Raw genomic sequence first — 16,013 nt, 5'->3', positions numbered from 1 at the left:
GGAAACTATGAATTGGTTTCTATGCCTCCTTATAGAAGAAATCCTATTATATTGGAGTGCAGTGTGAGAAAACAGAAAATTTTACTTCATATAGTTGGTACTGTTGACATATTGGTCCATATGACCACATACTCTACAGCAGCAGCCACTTCAGTGGACTTTAAATCTGTGGAAGTAATCTGTAGGCTGTTATGAAAATTATTCTTTTATAAAGTGTTGTCTCCATTTACCATATCATAGATAAAAAGTTATCTTATTCTGTGTGGTATTTTCAGATGTAATAGTAATATATAAGTGTGCTGTACTACAAGCTTGGATATACTTGTTTTCAAGCAGTAAAATACAGAAAAATATAACATTGTGTTAAATTATTTCCAAGCTTATAAAGAGCATGTAAAAATTAGTACCATGTTTCTGAACAGTTAAAATTTTAAAGTGGTTACAAAATAGTCAGCGTTTATATTTTATTTGTGAACCTCTGGGTGCCACGGATATTAACTGCTTGATAGTTTCCTTTATCACTTTGAATTTTTTTGTTATGGTAGCTAGAATATGAAGAGATTTATGTCATTATAAATGAAAGTCAGTGAACATTGACCTTGGTAAACTATAAGGAAATGAAATTTTTATGGTCATTTCATTAGCAATGTTTTTCTGTTTCACTCTTGCACTCTCCAAGGGAACATCCTGTTTCATTAACACATAAGACTTTTAATAAAGAAATTATTGCTGCAATTCCATTTTCTTTGGATGTGTCATCACCCAGGAAATTGTTCTGTGTCTAGATATAAGGTGAGAAACTATAATCCACATGTAATTTTTAATCTGACAAAGACTTTGTTTGTAAGATATCCTTATTTTCTGATGCCCATGGTGCAATTGTGTTAACTTTTTTTTGGAATATGGGTGTACAATGAAGATATTTACAACATACCCGTTTCACAAAAGTGATATGTATAATACAATATACATATGTATCTGAAGCTTGTTTTGTTCTGAGTTTACCAGAATGGTGAATCATTCTAACAGCATTCAGTAGTCCACAGACACACTTGAAGCAGTTTTATGTACATATCATCTGTATTACTGACCATATTCTCTCAATAACTAGCGATCATCAGCCTGCATAACAATGCATTTACAATGGAATCATGCAATATACCAAATACACTGAAAAGAATGGAAGGAAGATTCATTGTGAGTCTCTTGCAAGAAGGCATTTTTCTTTGTTTACATCAGAAATACCACTTTGAGGTAGACCAACTTGACATTAACCAGAATTTTGTCCATCAACATACCATGACAATTTTGCCACCATAAGTGCACCACAATACAAGTGTTGGTTTGAAGAAAAAAGTAACTGGAATATTTCAGGTCATGAACCTTTTTGAAGAAGGCATTACTTTATATTTTGCCATAGAGATTGAGAATAACCACAGATATCTCAGGATGGCTGGCACCATTCACAATTCGTACCAGGTACCTTCTGAATAAGAAGTAAAAAGTCTAACACACCCACTCAGTCTAAGGAGGTACTGCCCTAGAATTGTCCCAGAAAAAAAGTTAGGGAAAGCCATACAAAACTTAATCATTATAGCTGGTCTGTGCTCAAACTCCAGACAAAGTGGATATGAAGCGGATCTGGTTCCAACATCACATTAAATCATATTTGATATATTTGTATTTATGTTTTATCAGAAAGCATGAAAAGGTTAACATCTGTGCATGTGTGTGTGTGTGTGTGTTTGTATGTTCCCACACACACAGTTTCTGCATCTATTTGTTATGATGTTTGTAAAGTCAGATTTTAATGTGATACTTACCTAACATATTTCTGACTTACTGCTCAGTGATCATAGGATTTTGTATCAATTAAGACTATGTGGTATCAGTAATGGTGATGATAATTACCAGATATTGGAGAGAATGCTGGAAATCCTGTAATTTTAGTAGTCTGACACATAAACTGTTCATACAGTGATTAAGACTGAGTGAAATTTTGAAAAAAAAATTGTTGTTGCTACTGGAGTATTGTATCATGGCATGAAACTTAAAAAAAAATAATCTCTCTTATTTAAAGAATGAATAATAGACAAAATAGTCCATGGCACACAGAGTCTTTGTACTTAAATAGCACCATTTTGTGTCCTTACATCTTTCGCTGTGGCAGGACCCTGTGTGATATGTTTCTTTTCCTTCTTTTTTTCACAAAACAGCTGTTTTATGTGTTTGTCTTATAGTCATGTTTGCTGTTAAATGTGGTAGAAATTAAATAAACCCAGAATGTTTTGTCAACATTAATTACACATATTACTGATTTATTTCATGTTAAAGGTAAGTAACTTATATAAGACAGTGCATTGTCTACTACTGTACTTACTGAATCTTTATAACTATATTGTATTATTGATATGAACTAAATTGATGACTGCTTATTCTGCAGGATTTATACGACTGATGGCATGATAGGCATACAGAGAATGGAATCAGGAAGTCTTGGATATCATGTAAATACAAATTAAACTCAAAATTTTAGAGCCTGAAAACGTTTACATATTAAACAACCTATTTGTTATACTGCTGTTGCCGAAAAGTTTAAGGAAGTATTCATTTCATTTCGGTCCAGTTCAGGTTGTATGAAATTATTCACTTACTTTTATTTATTATGCAGTTTGAAGCGGACAGGAACTGCATAGAATTTGACTTAGAACTGCAACCCAGCTTTCTTGGGAATTGTAACCACACTGTAAAGATTCAACTTATATCATAATCTAATCTCAGTCATAAAGTTATAAGATACATGTTCATCTGTAATCCTTAAGGATGTGTTCTGTGACCTTGTATTTACTCAATGCAATCTGTAATGTATCAAACTTAGTTTATAATCTAATTCTCCTATGAAACAGAAAAGTATGTATGCTGTCCAGGACAATCTACAGCGTTACCTTGTTATTACAGTTGGTGGTAAAAGTGCACTGCTGTGTTGCACAGTATGTCACAAGGAGTTCTACCATCTGGACAGCCTGAAGAAACATGTTTCCAACCTGCATGGTGAAGCACGTGGCCCCTTTGTGTGTTCCATGTGTGGCCGCACCATGAAGAACAAGAACAGTCTGTATGCTCATATCTATAATTATCACAAGAGGTGGGCTTCAATTAACTGTATTAATTAGAAATAGTTTTCACTTATAGTGATAAATATAATTAAATTGTAACTGTATATAGATTGTGTCAAACAGCCTAAGGTTCTGTGTCACACATCAAGCTTTTTGGTTTTAGTGTGGTTCCTTTAAAGATCATGTTACTCATGTCCATAAATAGTACTATTTACTGTTAGAGAATAGTACTGGTCATTGACTTTGCCTTATTGATGATCTCTTCACAAAAATGATTTGATCTCGTGCATCAGTCTACCACTGCTGAAGAAGTATAATATCCACTGAGTGTTTATACTTGTATCGTGGCATTAGGTATGGTTCATTATTGAGGATCAAACAAAAGTAAGCCAAATTTTAGAAGATTGCCCCAGCCTTAGAAGTTGTACCGTTATCCCTTATCGTTTTTCTATAAACATCTGCTGCATTGCTTTTCCACTTTTGACATAAGCCACAGCCCATTGCAAAGCTAATAGGTGTTTGTAAAATACTCTTTTAAATTTTAATTAATTTTGATATTAAAATGTTGTTTAAACAACATTTAAGAATCTTCAGCCATTTTAGTGCCATATGAATGCTCTCATCCATCTATTATTGGATACTGATGAATAGAGCTGTTACTCTATATTTGTAAATTAATCATGTTTTCCTTTAAAATTGACATTTTTTCAATTATTTTGGTGAAACAAAGACAGTCCTTGCATTTTTGATGGGCTCGGAGCTTTTCTGAATTGCTTGTTAGGAGTAAATTTCCTTTGGATCAGCTGTAGTAATTTAAATAACATCTTTAAACATGTATATGTAAGAGAGTAATACAGGGTGTCCAGATGAAAAGTATCCAAAATAAAAATGAATATCTCAGAAACTAATTGTCATACTCATGTCCAGTTTATGTTATTGGAAAGGAAAACTCTGAAAGTTTATTTTCTTGCCTGGCATATACACATCTGCCAGCTAGTGACCTTCAGCAAGCTCAGTAATGATGTTGATGTGGCTAGCAGAGTCACGATCTCTTACGGCTGTCCGGTGTCATTTTAGAATGCAATATGGACATCAACCTCCTACATGGAAAATATTTGGTTATGGGATAACAAACTAAGGACTACAGGTAGTTTGTTCTGTGTAAAATCTCCTGGAGAGACATGGACCTCTGAAGAAAATGTAAATCACGTTAGAGAAGCATTCCAGTGAAGTCCACACAAATCAATTCATACTTCTAGCTTGCAGTTACAAATTCCACGTTCAACAGTGCATGATATGCTACACAAAAGGCTCAGCCTAAGAGCATACAAGATTCAAACGATTCATGCACTAAAACCTAACGACCAAATAGCATGCACAAACTTTGGTGTGGACATGCTAGAAAGAATTTATGCATCACCTGATTTCCTACGCCAAGTGTGCTTTTCAGACGAGGCAATGTTTCATTTCAATGGAGTTGTAAACAGGTACAACTGCAGGATCTTGGTCAGTCAAAATCCACATGTCACCTGTGAGTTGGAGAGAGGCAACCCCAAAGTTAATGTGTCAGCCAGCTTAATGCACGACATTTTGACTGGAATTTTTTTTCCAGAAAAGACTGTGGCTGGTTGTTCATACTTGGACATGCTGGAGCTGTATGCACTGCCCCAATTACGACCTCGAACTATCCTCCAACAATATGGGGTGCCATCACATTTCTACCATCATGTTAGACATCACCTAGACAGAGAGATGGCTGGGAGATGGATCAGCAGAGATGGACTAATCACGTGGCCTCTTAGGTTGCCAGATTTAACCCCATTGGATTTCTTCTTGTGGGGCTGTGTGAAGAGCACAGTCTACCAAGTGTGAAACAATGACCTTTAACACCTGAAAGCCTGCATAAGGGACACTGTGGTTGCAGTTACACCAAATATGTTTCAAGCAGCACAGAATGAGGCCAAATATCATCTGGATATTTGTCATGCTACCAAGGGAGCCCACATTGAAATTTATTGAGAAAGTTACATACTCAGAAGAAAATTTTGATAGTTTACCTTTGTAATGGTGAAACCCATAAATGTATATAATAAATGCTTTCTGGGATATAAATATTTTATTTTGGATACCTTTCGTCTCAACACTCTATATAAGCAGTTATATATGAATGAATATTAGGGATGTGTATTACTTTACATTGTAATTGATGTTCATGCAAAATTAAAAAATGTTCATTTGCAAATAACTGAGAGTGTCAAAAAATGATTTTTTAAGCCTGAAATCGTAGAACTAGGTCCAATCCAATATGTGATAATACAATTTTGTTATGTCTAGGATGCCCTTCAACCTAAAATACACGTATATTAAGTATGTAGTTCACACATTCATATCATTTGTAAGAATGTCAAATCAGTTGTCATACTGCTATTTAATAGTTTTCAAATATTTGATAATCCAAAATGAACACATATTTTGTAATGTGTTATGTTATATTGTAAATAAATTTGAATTAGATTATGGCATTTCTTTTTTCTGTAATGGTTCTCCATTCTATCCATTGAGAAGATTAACTAAAGCAGTATCACTTCTGGTCTCTCTTTTGAAGGTATCCAGTTTGAGTCCTCTATTGTACAGATCATTATCATGAAATTTGCAGGGTTAGGCATAATTTACTATTTTTAAATTTTCTACTGATGTCCACAAAAAAAGGCTGTACAGGGAATGTAATTTTGGTTCATATCGATCCTATATAATCATTACTCTAGTTGGATCTCAAATGAAACATACCAACTTTCTCAAAAACAGCTCACCAAAATATGACATATAATACAAAATAAAGGTCTCATTTAGATCTACACATTATTTGAGACATTCCTTGATGTGGTGAATATTTAATGAACAATAATTTTTGATGATCAAACATGAGATTAGCTTAGCAACACTAAATTTGTATCTGCAGCAAATGAGCATAAAGGCCAGTGGGATATGCAAACTAACAGAGAACACATTAAGGAAATGTATTTACTCCACAGAAGTACACCTTTCCCCTCTTCTTTGTTTGAACATTTGCAGGATTCACTATGTAACTTTGTAGGTGAAATGGGAAAGAATACCATCCCAGACCTTCTCAGGCTGCTCTAAGTTCACCCTGTTTTTACTGAGGCCTGTCTGTGACTGTGCCATACAGTGTCAGCCTTGTTTGCTTCACACATCATTTATTATGTACAGAAAATCACAGCATAAAGTGGTTCTACAAAAATTGCAGCACCCTGTTACACAAGCTTCTTCCATTCTGCTCCTGTAAAAGGTCCAATTTAATCCTTGGCTCTAGCACAGGGGATAGCTTTCCATAAGCTAAAGGTTAAAAGTTTCATGTAAATTTCTAGTACCTTTGAATTTGATATTAGCTTAATTTTAAATTACATGTAAACAAATTAGCCTGTCTTTTCTTTAATTTTTCAAATTCAAGTATTTTCCAAATCATCCTATTTATTTTCTCACATACTATAGTTTAATTTATTCAACATTACCAGTTTCCTTTCCTTTAGTGAAAACATTTACAATTTGTATATGAAATTTTGATGAGCTGAAATTATGAATTCAAATATATAAATAATATAAGTATAATGTTTTCACTAAAGGAAACTGGTAATATTGAATAAATTAAACTATAGTATGTTATAGTTTTGGACCTATAATTTAACAAATGAGCTCACAAGTTTAATGAATTGTATTCACTTCAGTTCATATATATTCATAGCCTAGCCTTTCAGAAGCTGGTAGAATTTCTTTGCCCCATAAATATATTCTTGGCTGTATGATTTTTAAAAATCGTTCAACCCCTTAAGGATCTTTTCAGATTCTTTGCCAACATGTAGTAGGAAGCTTGGCATGTGTCATGGTTCCCAAAACTCTGTAATCTAACTTAGTCTTAAAGTCACATTGATGCAACATCTGTAAACAAGATTTAAAAAAGTAGCAGCTCATTCTTTATAAACGATATTAAGCATGAATTTGACATTGTAGTATGTAATGATGGTTAATATTGTCAATTGAATCTAAATTTGGCATATGTCTTTCTTTCAGACCTCGACAGAGTTCAAAATTTATTTCAGGAAGATGTGAAAACCAGGCAAGTCAGTAACTTTACTGATGGAAGGGGAGGGGTTCTTACTCTTTGTTTTTGGTAAGCTCATGTCCCAAGTTACCGATCAGAATCAAACTTCCTCTAATATAAATATTTTTATAAGAGCATTCATACTTATATTCAGGAGATAGTGGGTTCAAATCTTGGCCAGAATGCTGACTGTTTTGAGTTTTTTCATAATTTTCCTCAGTCTCTGGAGGAAGTGGCAGGATAGTTCCTTGATTTGGCCATTGACCACTTTATTCCAAATCTTTTTCAATTCATTGTTCAACACTCATCATAACATTTGATGCTATAGAGCCTGAGATACTGTAAGTGTCATAAAGTAAACTGCTAAAACAAACAAGGGGATTCTTATTTGTTGTATCTAAGTATTATACAGAGTGATTCACGAAGTTTTACCCCAACTTAGGGAGGACATTCCTGAGGTAATTTGGAACAAAAAATTTTAATATACTAATGGTATCCAACTCATAATTAAGGAGATAAGTAATTTGAAAAATGGTGAAAAATCTATTTTTCTTTGAATTTCAGTCAAAACAAATTAGAAATACAATACAAACACTTTTTAAATCGTTAATGTTTTAGGAAAGAAGCATTCTAAAACCAGTTATTTTTTCCAGTTTCTTAATTTTGCATTGTGCAACATTTTTCATCAATTTTGTGTTACAAAATTACATTATTTTCAGCATCCCATTCTGTAAACATACCAATGGTTGCATATCACACCCTTCTATCCATCAGTTTCCTTTAAACTATAGTGCTTTAGAAGACGACTGGATTTACATAAGACTTTCAAAAATGTCTCCCTGCACGTCAACACAACACATTGCACGCATATGAACCGCGCTCATAGCATTTCGCAGTTCCACACATTTGTTCCTTATTATCGTCGCCACATGCAGAATACGTTCAAGCAATGCTTCACGTGTTTGTACCTTTACCTGTACACAGTGTCCTTCACCCAGCCCCAAATGCAATAATTTAATGGCGTTAGATCTGGCGACCTGGGAGGCCAGGCATTATGGCCTCCATGACCAACCCGCCGCTATGGGAAATGCCGATCCAAGTGAGCTGCTACTGCATGGAAGAAGTGAGGAGGCGCCCCATCATGCTGAAAGTACATCTGGCATCTTGTTGCCAGAGGAACATCTTCAAGTAACTGGTAATTTTTCTAAGAAGTGGAGGTAAATCTCACCAGTTAAGCGGCCAGGAAAAATGAACGGTCTGATTAGCTATCATACAGAACACCACACCAGACATTGACACTGAATCGGTGGTGAAAATTTGATTCTGTCATGGCACAGGGATTATTGCCTGCCCAAACATGTAAGTTGTGACTGTTGTTGACCCCTTCCCATGTAAACTGTGCCTCATCGCAGAACATTATCAAGTGGTACAACTGCCGATTTCCATTTAACCAGTTGCAGAACTGCAGATGAAGAGCACGGTCTCCTGGTTGTAGGTGTTGTACTTTCTGTAAATGATAAGAATGCAGCCTGTTCTCATGAAGAGTCCTCCACGCCATGGACTGAGAAACACCGAACCTCCGAGCTAGACATCTTGTACTGGCACGCGGACTGTGCTCTACAGCATCGAGAATGTTTTCTTCTTGGCACAATTCATGTTGAGGATTTCGTTCGTATTGTATATGAACGCTGGGGAGAGAACCAGTTTGTCTTAATGTGTTGAATGTACTGCTAATGGATTTAGGATTCGGAATCCTGTGATTAGGATAACGCTGGTGATATTCAGCAGCAGTGGCTCTCACATTTCCATCACATGCACCCAAAACAAACACCATATCAGCGTATTCCTCAGTGGAAAATGTGTACGCATCTTAACTTCACAAAGTCACCAACACAACGTCCTGTTTACAACTGGATCGCTTTGCAACATTCCAGCCGGTCTGCCTTATCTGCTGACACAGCTGACCGGAACGCATGGTCGCCCAGTTGGGGGGAGGGGGGCATAGCGCTGCATTCACAATGATGCATTTCAAAAATCCATTGTTACTCCGTAACTATTGAAAATCGACCACAAGTTTATAAGGAAATTTTGCAGGAAATAACCCCAGGAATATGTACCATAAGCCAGGGTAAAACTTCGTTAATCACCCTGTATGTATTAAGCAATCACATCTGTGATAGAATATTGTGGTCTTTTTGATTATACATTTTGTATGCTGGGCAATGTCATTCATTTTATAGAATTTTAGAATTATGGCAACTGCCACACAAGACAAGTTTTCCCATAAATAAGATGTAAATATTTGATGACACAAGTGTATTGTTTCTTGTAGTTAAGGTCATACTGAATTATGAATTGGTGTGGAACCAAGATCAACTTGTTTAAAATGTTCTCCAATATTGACATTTGTAGTCATGAGGAAAGTCATGCAAATCTGTTTAAGCTATCGAATGTTATTTAGTGTTGAGCCTTGGCCCAAACTATGTAAGTTATTTTCTTGAAAACTTGATGTTGCAGTGAGATTTTGTTGAGAATTTTGTGCATAATGTAAAATAGATACAAAGAAGGAAATTATGTAATTGGATATGAGATTTTCATGACAGTGACTGAAGAATACTGGCTTCTTGGATGTGCACCATGTAGTTGGTAGAAGTTTAGTCAGGTAAAATTCTGCCAGAATACACAGTGTCACATCCCAGAGGGATCTTCAAGTTACAAGATATTCATTTAGTGCAGTATACTTGTAAATGTTTATTATTTACTTACAGTATGTAGGGCCTGTCTACGCAATAAAATAAAATGGGCAACATTATCAGGATTAATTTATTGTGGTTAAACTGTACCAATACATAAAGGGAATAAAGATGACAAACTTCTTATTCAGTTCAGAACCTCTTATCCTCCTAAGGGACTCTGCCTTCTGGAATATAATGCCATTTAGTTGAGTGGAAGTCATCTGATGTTTCAGAGGAATGTATTGCTCCCATCTTCATGGTCAAAGATTGAGCCAAACAAGAAACCAGCAAGAAGCAGGCAGCATGCAGATGTTCAGATGTTTCTTTCTTCTCTTACTCTTTGATCCTGAATATGGAGGCCATTTGTTCCTCTGAAACAGTGGTTAACTTCTCACAGACTACACAGCATTACATTCCAGGAAACAGAATTCTTCTTCATCGCCACTGTGAGAACTTTAATTCAAACATATTATCATTCCATCTGATTTTCATAATTCTGAAGCTCATTGTAATGTTATGTTATGTTACAAAACAATAACTTTTTCAGTTTATTTGGGGGTGGGGGTGGGGGTGGGAATGGGGGTTCTTACTCTATTGGAAAAACATGAATTATGATTGTGTGAAAACAAAGTTCTCAGATGGATATTTGGATTCACGATGGTCAAAGATAGTGGACAGTAGGGTGTATATAACATGGAACTTGACAATGTATACAGATCCTCCAGCATTCTTAGGTCAGTGAAATCTAGGAGACTATGGTGGGCTGATGAAGTTGCTAGGATGAAGGAGGCAATAAATTCATTCAGATGCTATTAGTGGAACCTCTTGGAAGATCTAGAGGCAGATGGGGCAGTAACATTGAGGTAGCTTTTAAAGAAATTGAGTTTGTGAATGGGAGGTAGTTGGAAGTGGCTTGGGATGGTATCCACTGGCTAGACTTTAACATTAGCAATGTTAAATCTTCAAGGTCTGCTACCACGTGTTAGGTAGATAATGCTCATTTTCTTAATTCAATAAAACATATATGTAATAACAGGAAAGAAGGAAGAAATTCTGTGTAATTGCATCATACCCTGAGCGCACCATCATTACCTGCATCTTTTGTGAGTAATGTTGTAAGCCTATGAATTTTGACTTCGGTGTTGTGTGCTAGAGTCCTCTTCTCATGCCCCTTAACTATCCCCCTCCACACATGCCTACTATAACTGGAAATTATGAATGAAAAATGTATTACTCTTTTAGTGTGCAAATGCTACAAATATCCAATGGTATATGATACCATGATGTCAGTGACTACTGCATTTGTTCTCATATGCTACCAGAGAAAGTATTTTTGTTAACTGTTTTCTTCTCTGTGTACCATTTTTATATCTAATTCACTTCAGTTTCAAGTTCCATTTCTCATGATACTAATCATTAATTTTTTTTAAGACTGAGTCTCAGTACCTTATATGTCACAATCCAGTTCCCCTCCAACATTTACCAAATTAATTCCATATTAATTTTCCTAATCTTTGTTAAGGAATTAACTAACTAATTCTGTGGCATAGAGTCCTTCTTGAGAAGCCAATAATTATGTAGCTACTCAACAGCTTTTATAGAATGCAAATATTTTTTACTGTGTTTGCCAAAGCCTGCCATTGGTCCCAATTCTGAGTCAAGTGAATCTTGTCCACACTCTCCTGGTGCATTTCTTGAATATCCATTTTATATTATCATTCCAGCTATGCCTAACTCTTTTGAATGGTCTCTTCTCTTCAAGCTTTGTAACCAAAATATATATATTTCTCAACTCTCCCATGTGTTCCCCATACCCTGCATATCTCACCCTCCTTGATTGTATCATCGTAATAGTATTCAGTGAAGATAACAAATTATGAAGCCTTATCTCAGTTGAAGTATGTTTTTTTGTTGTTGCTAGAAATACAGTTATTTGAATGTGAATTTGCATTATGTCAATGACTTCGATTTCTTGCCGTATGTTTGGTAATTTAGCAGTCAGGTCATTGAAGGATGGCTATATTCTGTATCCATTCAGTAATAGTTGTAATAATAACTGCTAATCTACATTATCTTTTATCAGTTTAAATCTTGACAGTGTGTTCTGAGTGTAAGCGGTTGTGAGGTTGAAATTATGCTATTGGGAAATAGTTCAGACATTGATTGTAATATAATACTGTGTACAATATTTTGTTGGCTTATCTGCTGACAAGACCAAAATTTCTTATTCTCCATGTGAGTATCTTATTGCTTAGTGGATAAAAGAATGCATGATAATGATAGCAGTGTCCTTCAGTCATTCAAGCGCAAATTCAATTATGATCAGAGAATAGGAAATTATGCATGATTGTATAACTATATACAGCATTCATAAAGTGAATTGAAACATCATTTTATGAAGACTACTATCATATTTCACTTAATGCTAATTCCATTTGTAGCATTAAACTTTAGTTTCTGGCATATTTTTATGGATAAAGGCAATACTGAAACACATTTGTGCAGAACTGCCCTACATATATAAAATACAAAAATATTTTCTAGAACATTGTGTATGAGGTATAAAAAAGTATATTATAAGAACTATTGTAAAATATTAATTAGAGCGATAAATCTAGCTAAGAAGATGACATATGATAATCAAATTAAATATTAAAAAAATAAAGCTAGAACCACTTGGAGAATAATAAATAGCGAAGTGTTAAAGAAAGGAAATAGAGAAAATATTCAAACCTTGGTCATTGAAGGTAAAAAGAATACTAATTTGAATGATATTGTTGAAACATTTAATAGATATTTTAGTGGTATAGCAGATAATATACATAAATATATAAAATGAAATGGTGAAAATAATAAATCTAAAACTACAAATTTTATGACATACTTGACTGATGCATTTGAGAGTCCACTACCTAGCATAAAAACTATAAAAACTATGAGTAGTGAAATAGAAAGGATTATATGGTCCCTAAAATCTAGTCAAACCCATGAATATGATGAAATTTCGAATAATATACTCAAAGCCTGTAAAATCTTTATTAGTGAACCTATAAGTTACTTATGTAATAGAGCTATGCATGAGGGTATTGTCCCAGACAGATTGAAATATGCTACAATTGTACCAATATACAAAAAAGCTGATAAAATCTTAGAATCAAATTACAGACCTATATCCATATTGGCATCTATTAGTAAGATATTTGAGAAGGTAATGCATAGTAGATTGTTAAAACATTTGAATGATACTGGTATATTAAGCAAATACCAGTTTGGATTTAGAGAAAATCAAGGGACTGAAAATGCAATTTATAGACTTATCTCTGGAATACTAGACTCATTAAATACAAAAATGCAAGTCTGTGGGATTTTCTGTGACTTAGAAAAGGCTTTTGATTGTGTTAGCCACGATATATTATTAAATAAATTGAGGTATTATGGAATAAAGGACAAGTAATATGACCTATATAAGTCATATGTATTGAATAGAAAGCAGAGAACTGCTATCTCCAATGGGACAAACAGTAGTACAGTAAACTCTTGATGGGTTAAAGTAACTAATGGTGTCCCGCAAGGGTCGATATTGGGACCACTGCTGTTTATAATATTGTGACATGTTGCGCTATGCAGGACACCTCCCCCCCCCCGGCCAGCGGTGACATAACACCATCAGAGCGCTGTCGTTACTAGGGTAGCAGGCAAGTCAACACGCCTTCCCCTACCCCACCAGCGGTGATGTGACCAAGGGATGCCGCGGTTGCTATGCAGCCATAAACAACTCCCGACAGCATTGCTAGCAACATGGAGCCAGACAACAGTGGTGCCTATTACGTGGCTGTTTTCTGTGTTGTCCGGAACGAGGCTAAATAAAGAGCAGCGAAGACTATTCACAGTCAGTTCTCAAGGCATCAGTTACGAGTTAGTTACGAGTTGGCCAGAGAAGAGTATGCAGTCTAGTAATTGTAATACTGCAGATAGCAGTAGCTGTGAGATTGTAAACTGTGTGATTGTAAGAGCAAATGTGCAATAAATTCGCTATATCAAATACAGCGTGAAGTTATTTGCCACGTTATACACCCAACACGTGACAATATATATAAATGACCTACCCAAGGTTTTAGAGACTAAGAGTATTCCCATTCTATTTGCTGATGATGCCAATTTTTAATCTCTCAAGACAATCCAATAAAACTTAAAAATACAATAAATTATGTATATATAGGATGCTGGAGGACTGGTTTAAAAAAAATTTAATGTTACTTAATATAATGAAAACATATTATATAAACTTCACTGTAGAAAATAAAGTAGTTAGAGAAATGGGAGTCATAGGAACGGTTTTATTAAATACAAATCACATAAAATTTCTTGGCCTGACTATCCAAAATGATATAACTTGGGATAGACGTACAGAAGAGATAATAAAGAAATTAAATACAGCTTGTTATATGATAAGAAATGTAAAACGAGTGGTGTCTGTAAAAACATTAAAAAGTGTTTATTATTCATACTTCCATTCTGTCATGACATATGGAGTAATGTTTTGGGGTAACTCAACACATGCAGAAAGAGTTTTTAAGATACAAAAGAGAGTTATAAGGATAATAAAAGGATGTGGCTACAGAGAGTCATGCAGAGAACTGTTTAGGAATATGAATATATTTCCTTCAAGACCACACTATATATACTCTCTGGTGATGTTTGTAGTAAAAAATAGAGAAATATTTGATGCAAATAGGGATCGCTGTGAAATAAGTACTACACATAATATGGATATACATATGAGCCAGGTAAATTTGGCAAAATATGGTAATGGGGTAATTCACATGGCCATAAGGATTTACAATGCACTACCTAATAAAATTAAAGTAACTTCTAATGATATAAATAAGTTTAAAAACAATTTAAAGGAATTTCTTTATTTAAATTCTTTTTATACATTGTATGAATTTTTTAAGAGATAATGATTATACAACTATATAAATATAAGATGTTGAGTAGTACAGTAAATGGATAATCATCGTGAATGTACAATAACCTTACTTATAATTGAATGCTTTTATATGTTGGATTTGTTGTATATGTTAAACCTATATGACCAAAATATTCTGTTACTTTTGACGGAAACTTTTATCTTAAATTTTTATTTTAAATGATAATTTTGAGTGTATTGTGCTAGAGAGTAATTGTACATGATGGGGTGCAGAAACTTCCTTTTTGTGAAGACGCATTGTGAAGGGAGGGGAGGTCGCAGAAAAATGGGGATAGGCTCGGCAAACGCAGCAGTCGTGGAAGTTTCTGTCTAATACCCCTCAGTAGGAAACATGAGGTGGACGAGTGAGCAATGTGCATTTGCTGTCGAAGCCTATTTTTCGAACAACCATTCCTATGTGATGGTGCAGCGTGCGTTCCGTACTCACTTTGGAATTAAGCCCAGAGGTCCAGTTCCCAACCGGAAATCGATTGTTTTGTGGGTAGAGAATTTTAGGACAACCGGGAGTGTGGTGAAAAAATCATCAGGACGACAATGGACCGTTATGACCCCAGAAAATGTGGAGGCAGTTTGACAGTCAATTTTGAGATCTCCAAGATGCTCCGCTCGCAAACATGAAGTCGCCCTAGACATATCCAATCATTCAATGCACCGAATTCTTCACAAACATCTTCATTTTCATCCCTATAAGATGGTTGTTGTGCAAGAATTGTCACCACATGATTTCCAGAACCGAATAACAGCGTGCAAAATGTTATTGGAAACTTTTCCCCCTGACGCACTTGTTTTCTTTAGTGATGAGACAAATTTTCACCTATCCTGATATGTCAACAAGCATAATATGTGCTATTGGAGTGGTAACAATCCCAGAGAGCTCCATAACAGGCCACTTCACAGTGATAAGGTAACGGTATGGTGTGCGTTGTTGAAAGTTGGAGTTATTGGCCCTTATTTTTTTTTAAGAAGACATATGTGGACATGATTAAAAACTTTTTCAAACCAGCTCTTGAAGAAATGCATCTAGGAAATGTCTGGTTCCAACAGGATGGTGCCAC

General features: G+C 35.1%; 1 protein-coding gene across 6 annotated transcripts in view; it reads left to right on the top strand.

Annotated features, from left to right (window-relative positions):
• The window catches only part of LOC111865816 (broad-complex core protein), a 168,860-nt gene that overhangs the window by 127,269 nt on the left and 25,578 nt on the right, over nt 1-16,013 (top strand). The window contains exons 6-7 of one of the 6 annotated variants that reach the window (XM_033751977.1): nt 2,959-3,145; nt 7,203-7,302. The exons of the other annotated variants lie outside the window; for them this stretch is intronic. Coding sequence (XP_033607868.1) covers nt 2,959-3,145; nt 7,203-7,260 — 245 coding nt within the window. The 3' untranslated portion in view covers nt 7,261-7,302. The remainder of the gene's footprint in view (nt 1-2,958; nt 3,146-7,202; nt 7,303-16,013) is intronic. 6 annotated transcript variants of the gene reach the window in all.

Source organism: Cryptotermes secundus, unplaced genomic scaffold, assembly GCF_002891405.2.
Source record: "Cryptotermes secundus unplaced genomic scaffold, Csec_1.0 scaffold901, whole genome shotgun sequence".
Taxonomy (NCBI): domain Eukaryota; kingdom Metazoa; phylum Arthropoda; class Insecta; order Blattodea; family Kalotermitidae; genus Cryptotermes; species Cryptotermes secundus.
This window is presented reverse-complemented; position numbering and strand designations above follow the sequence as displayed.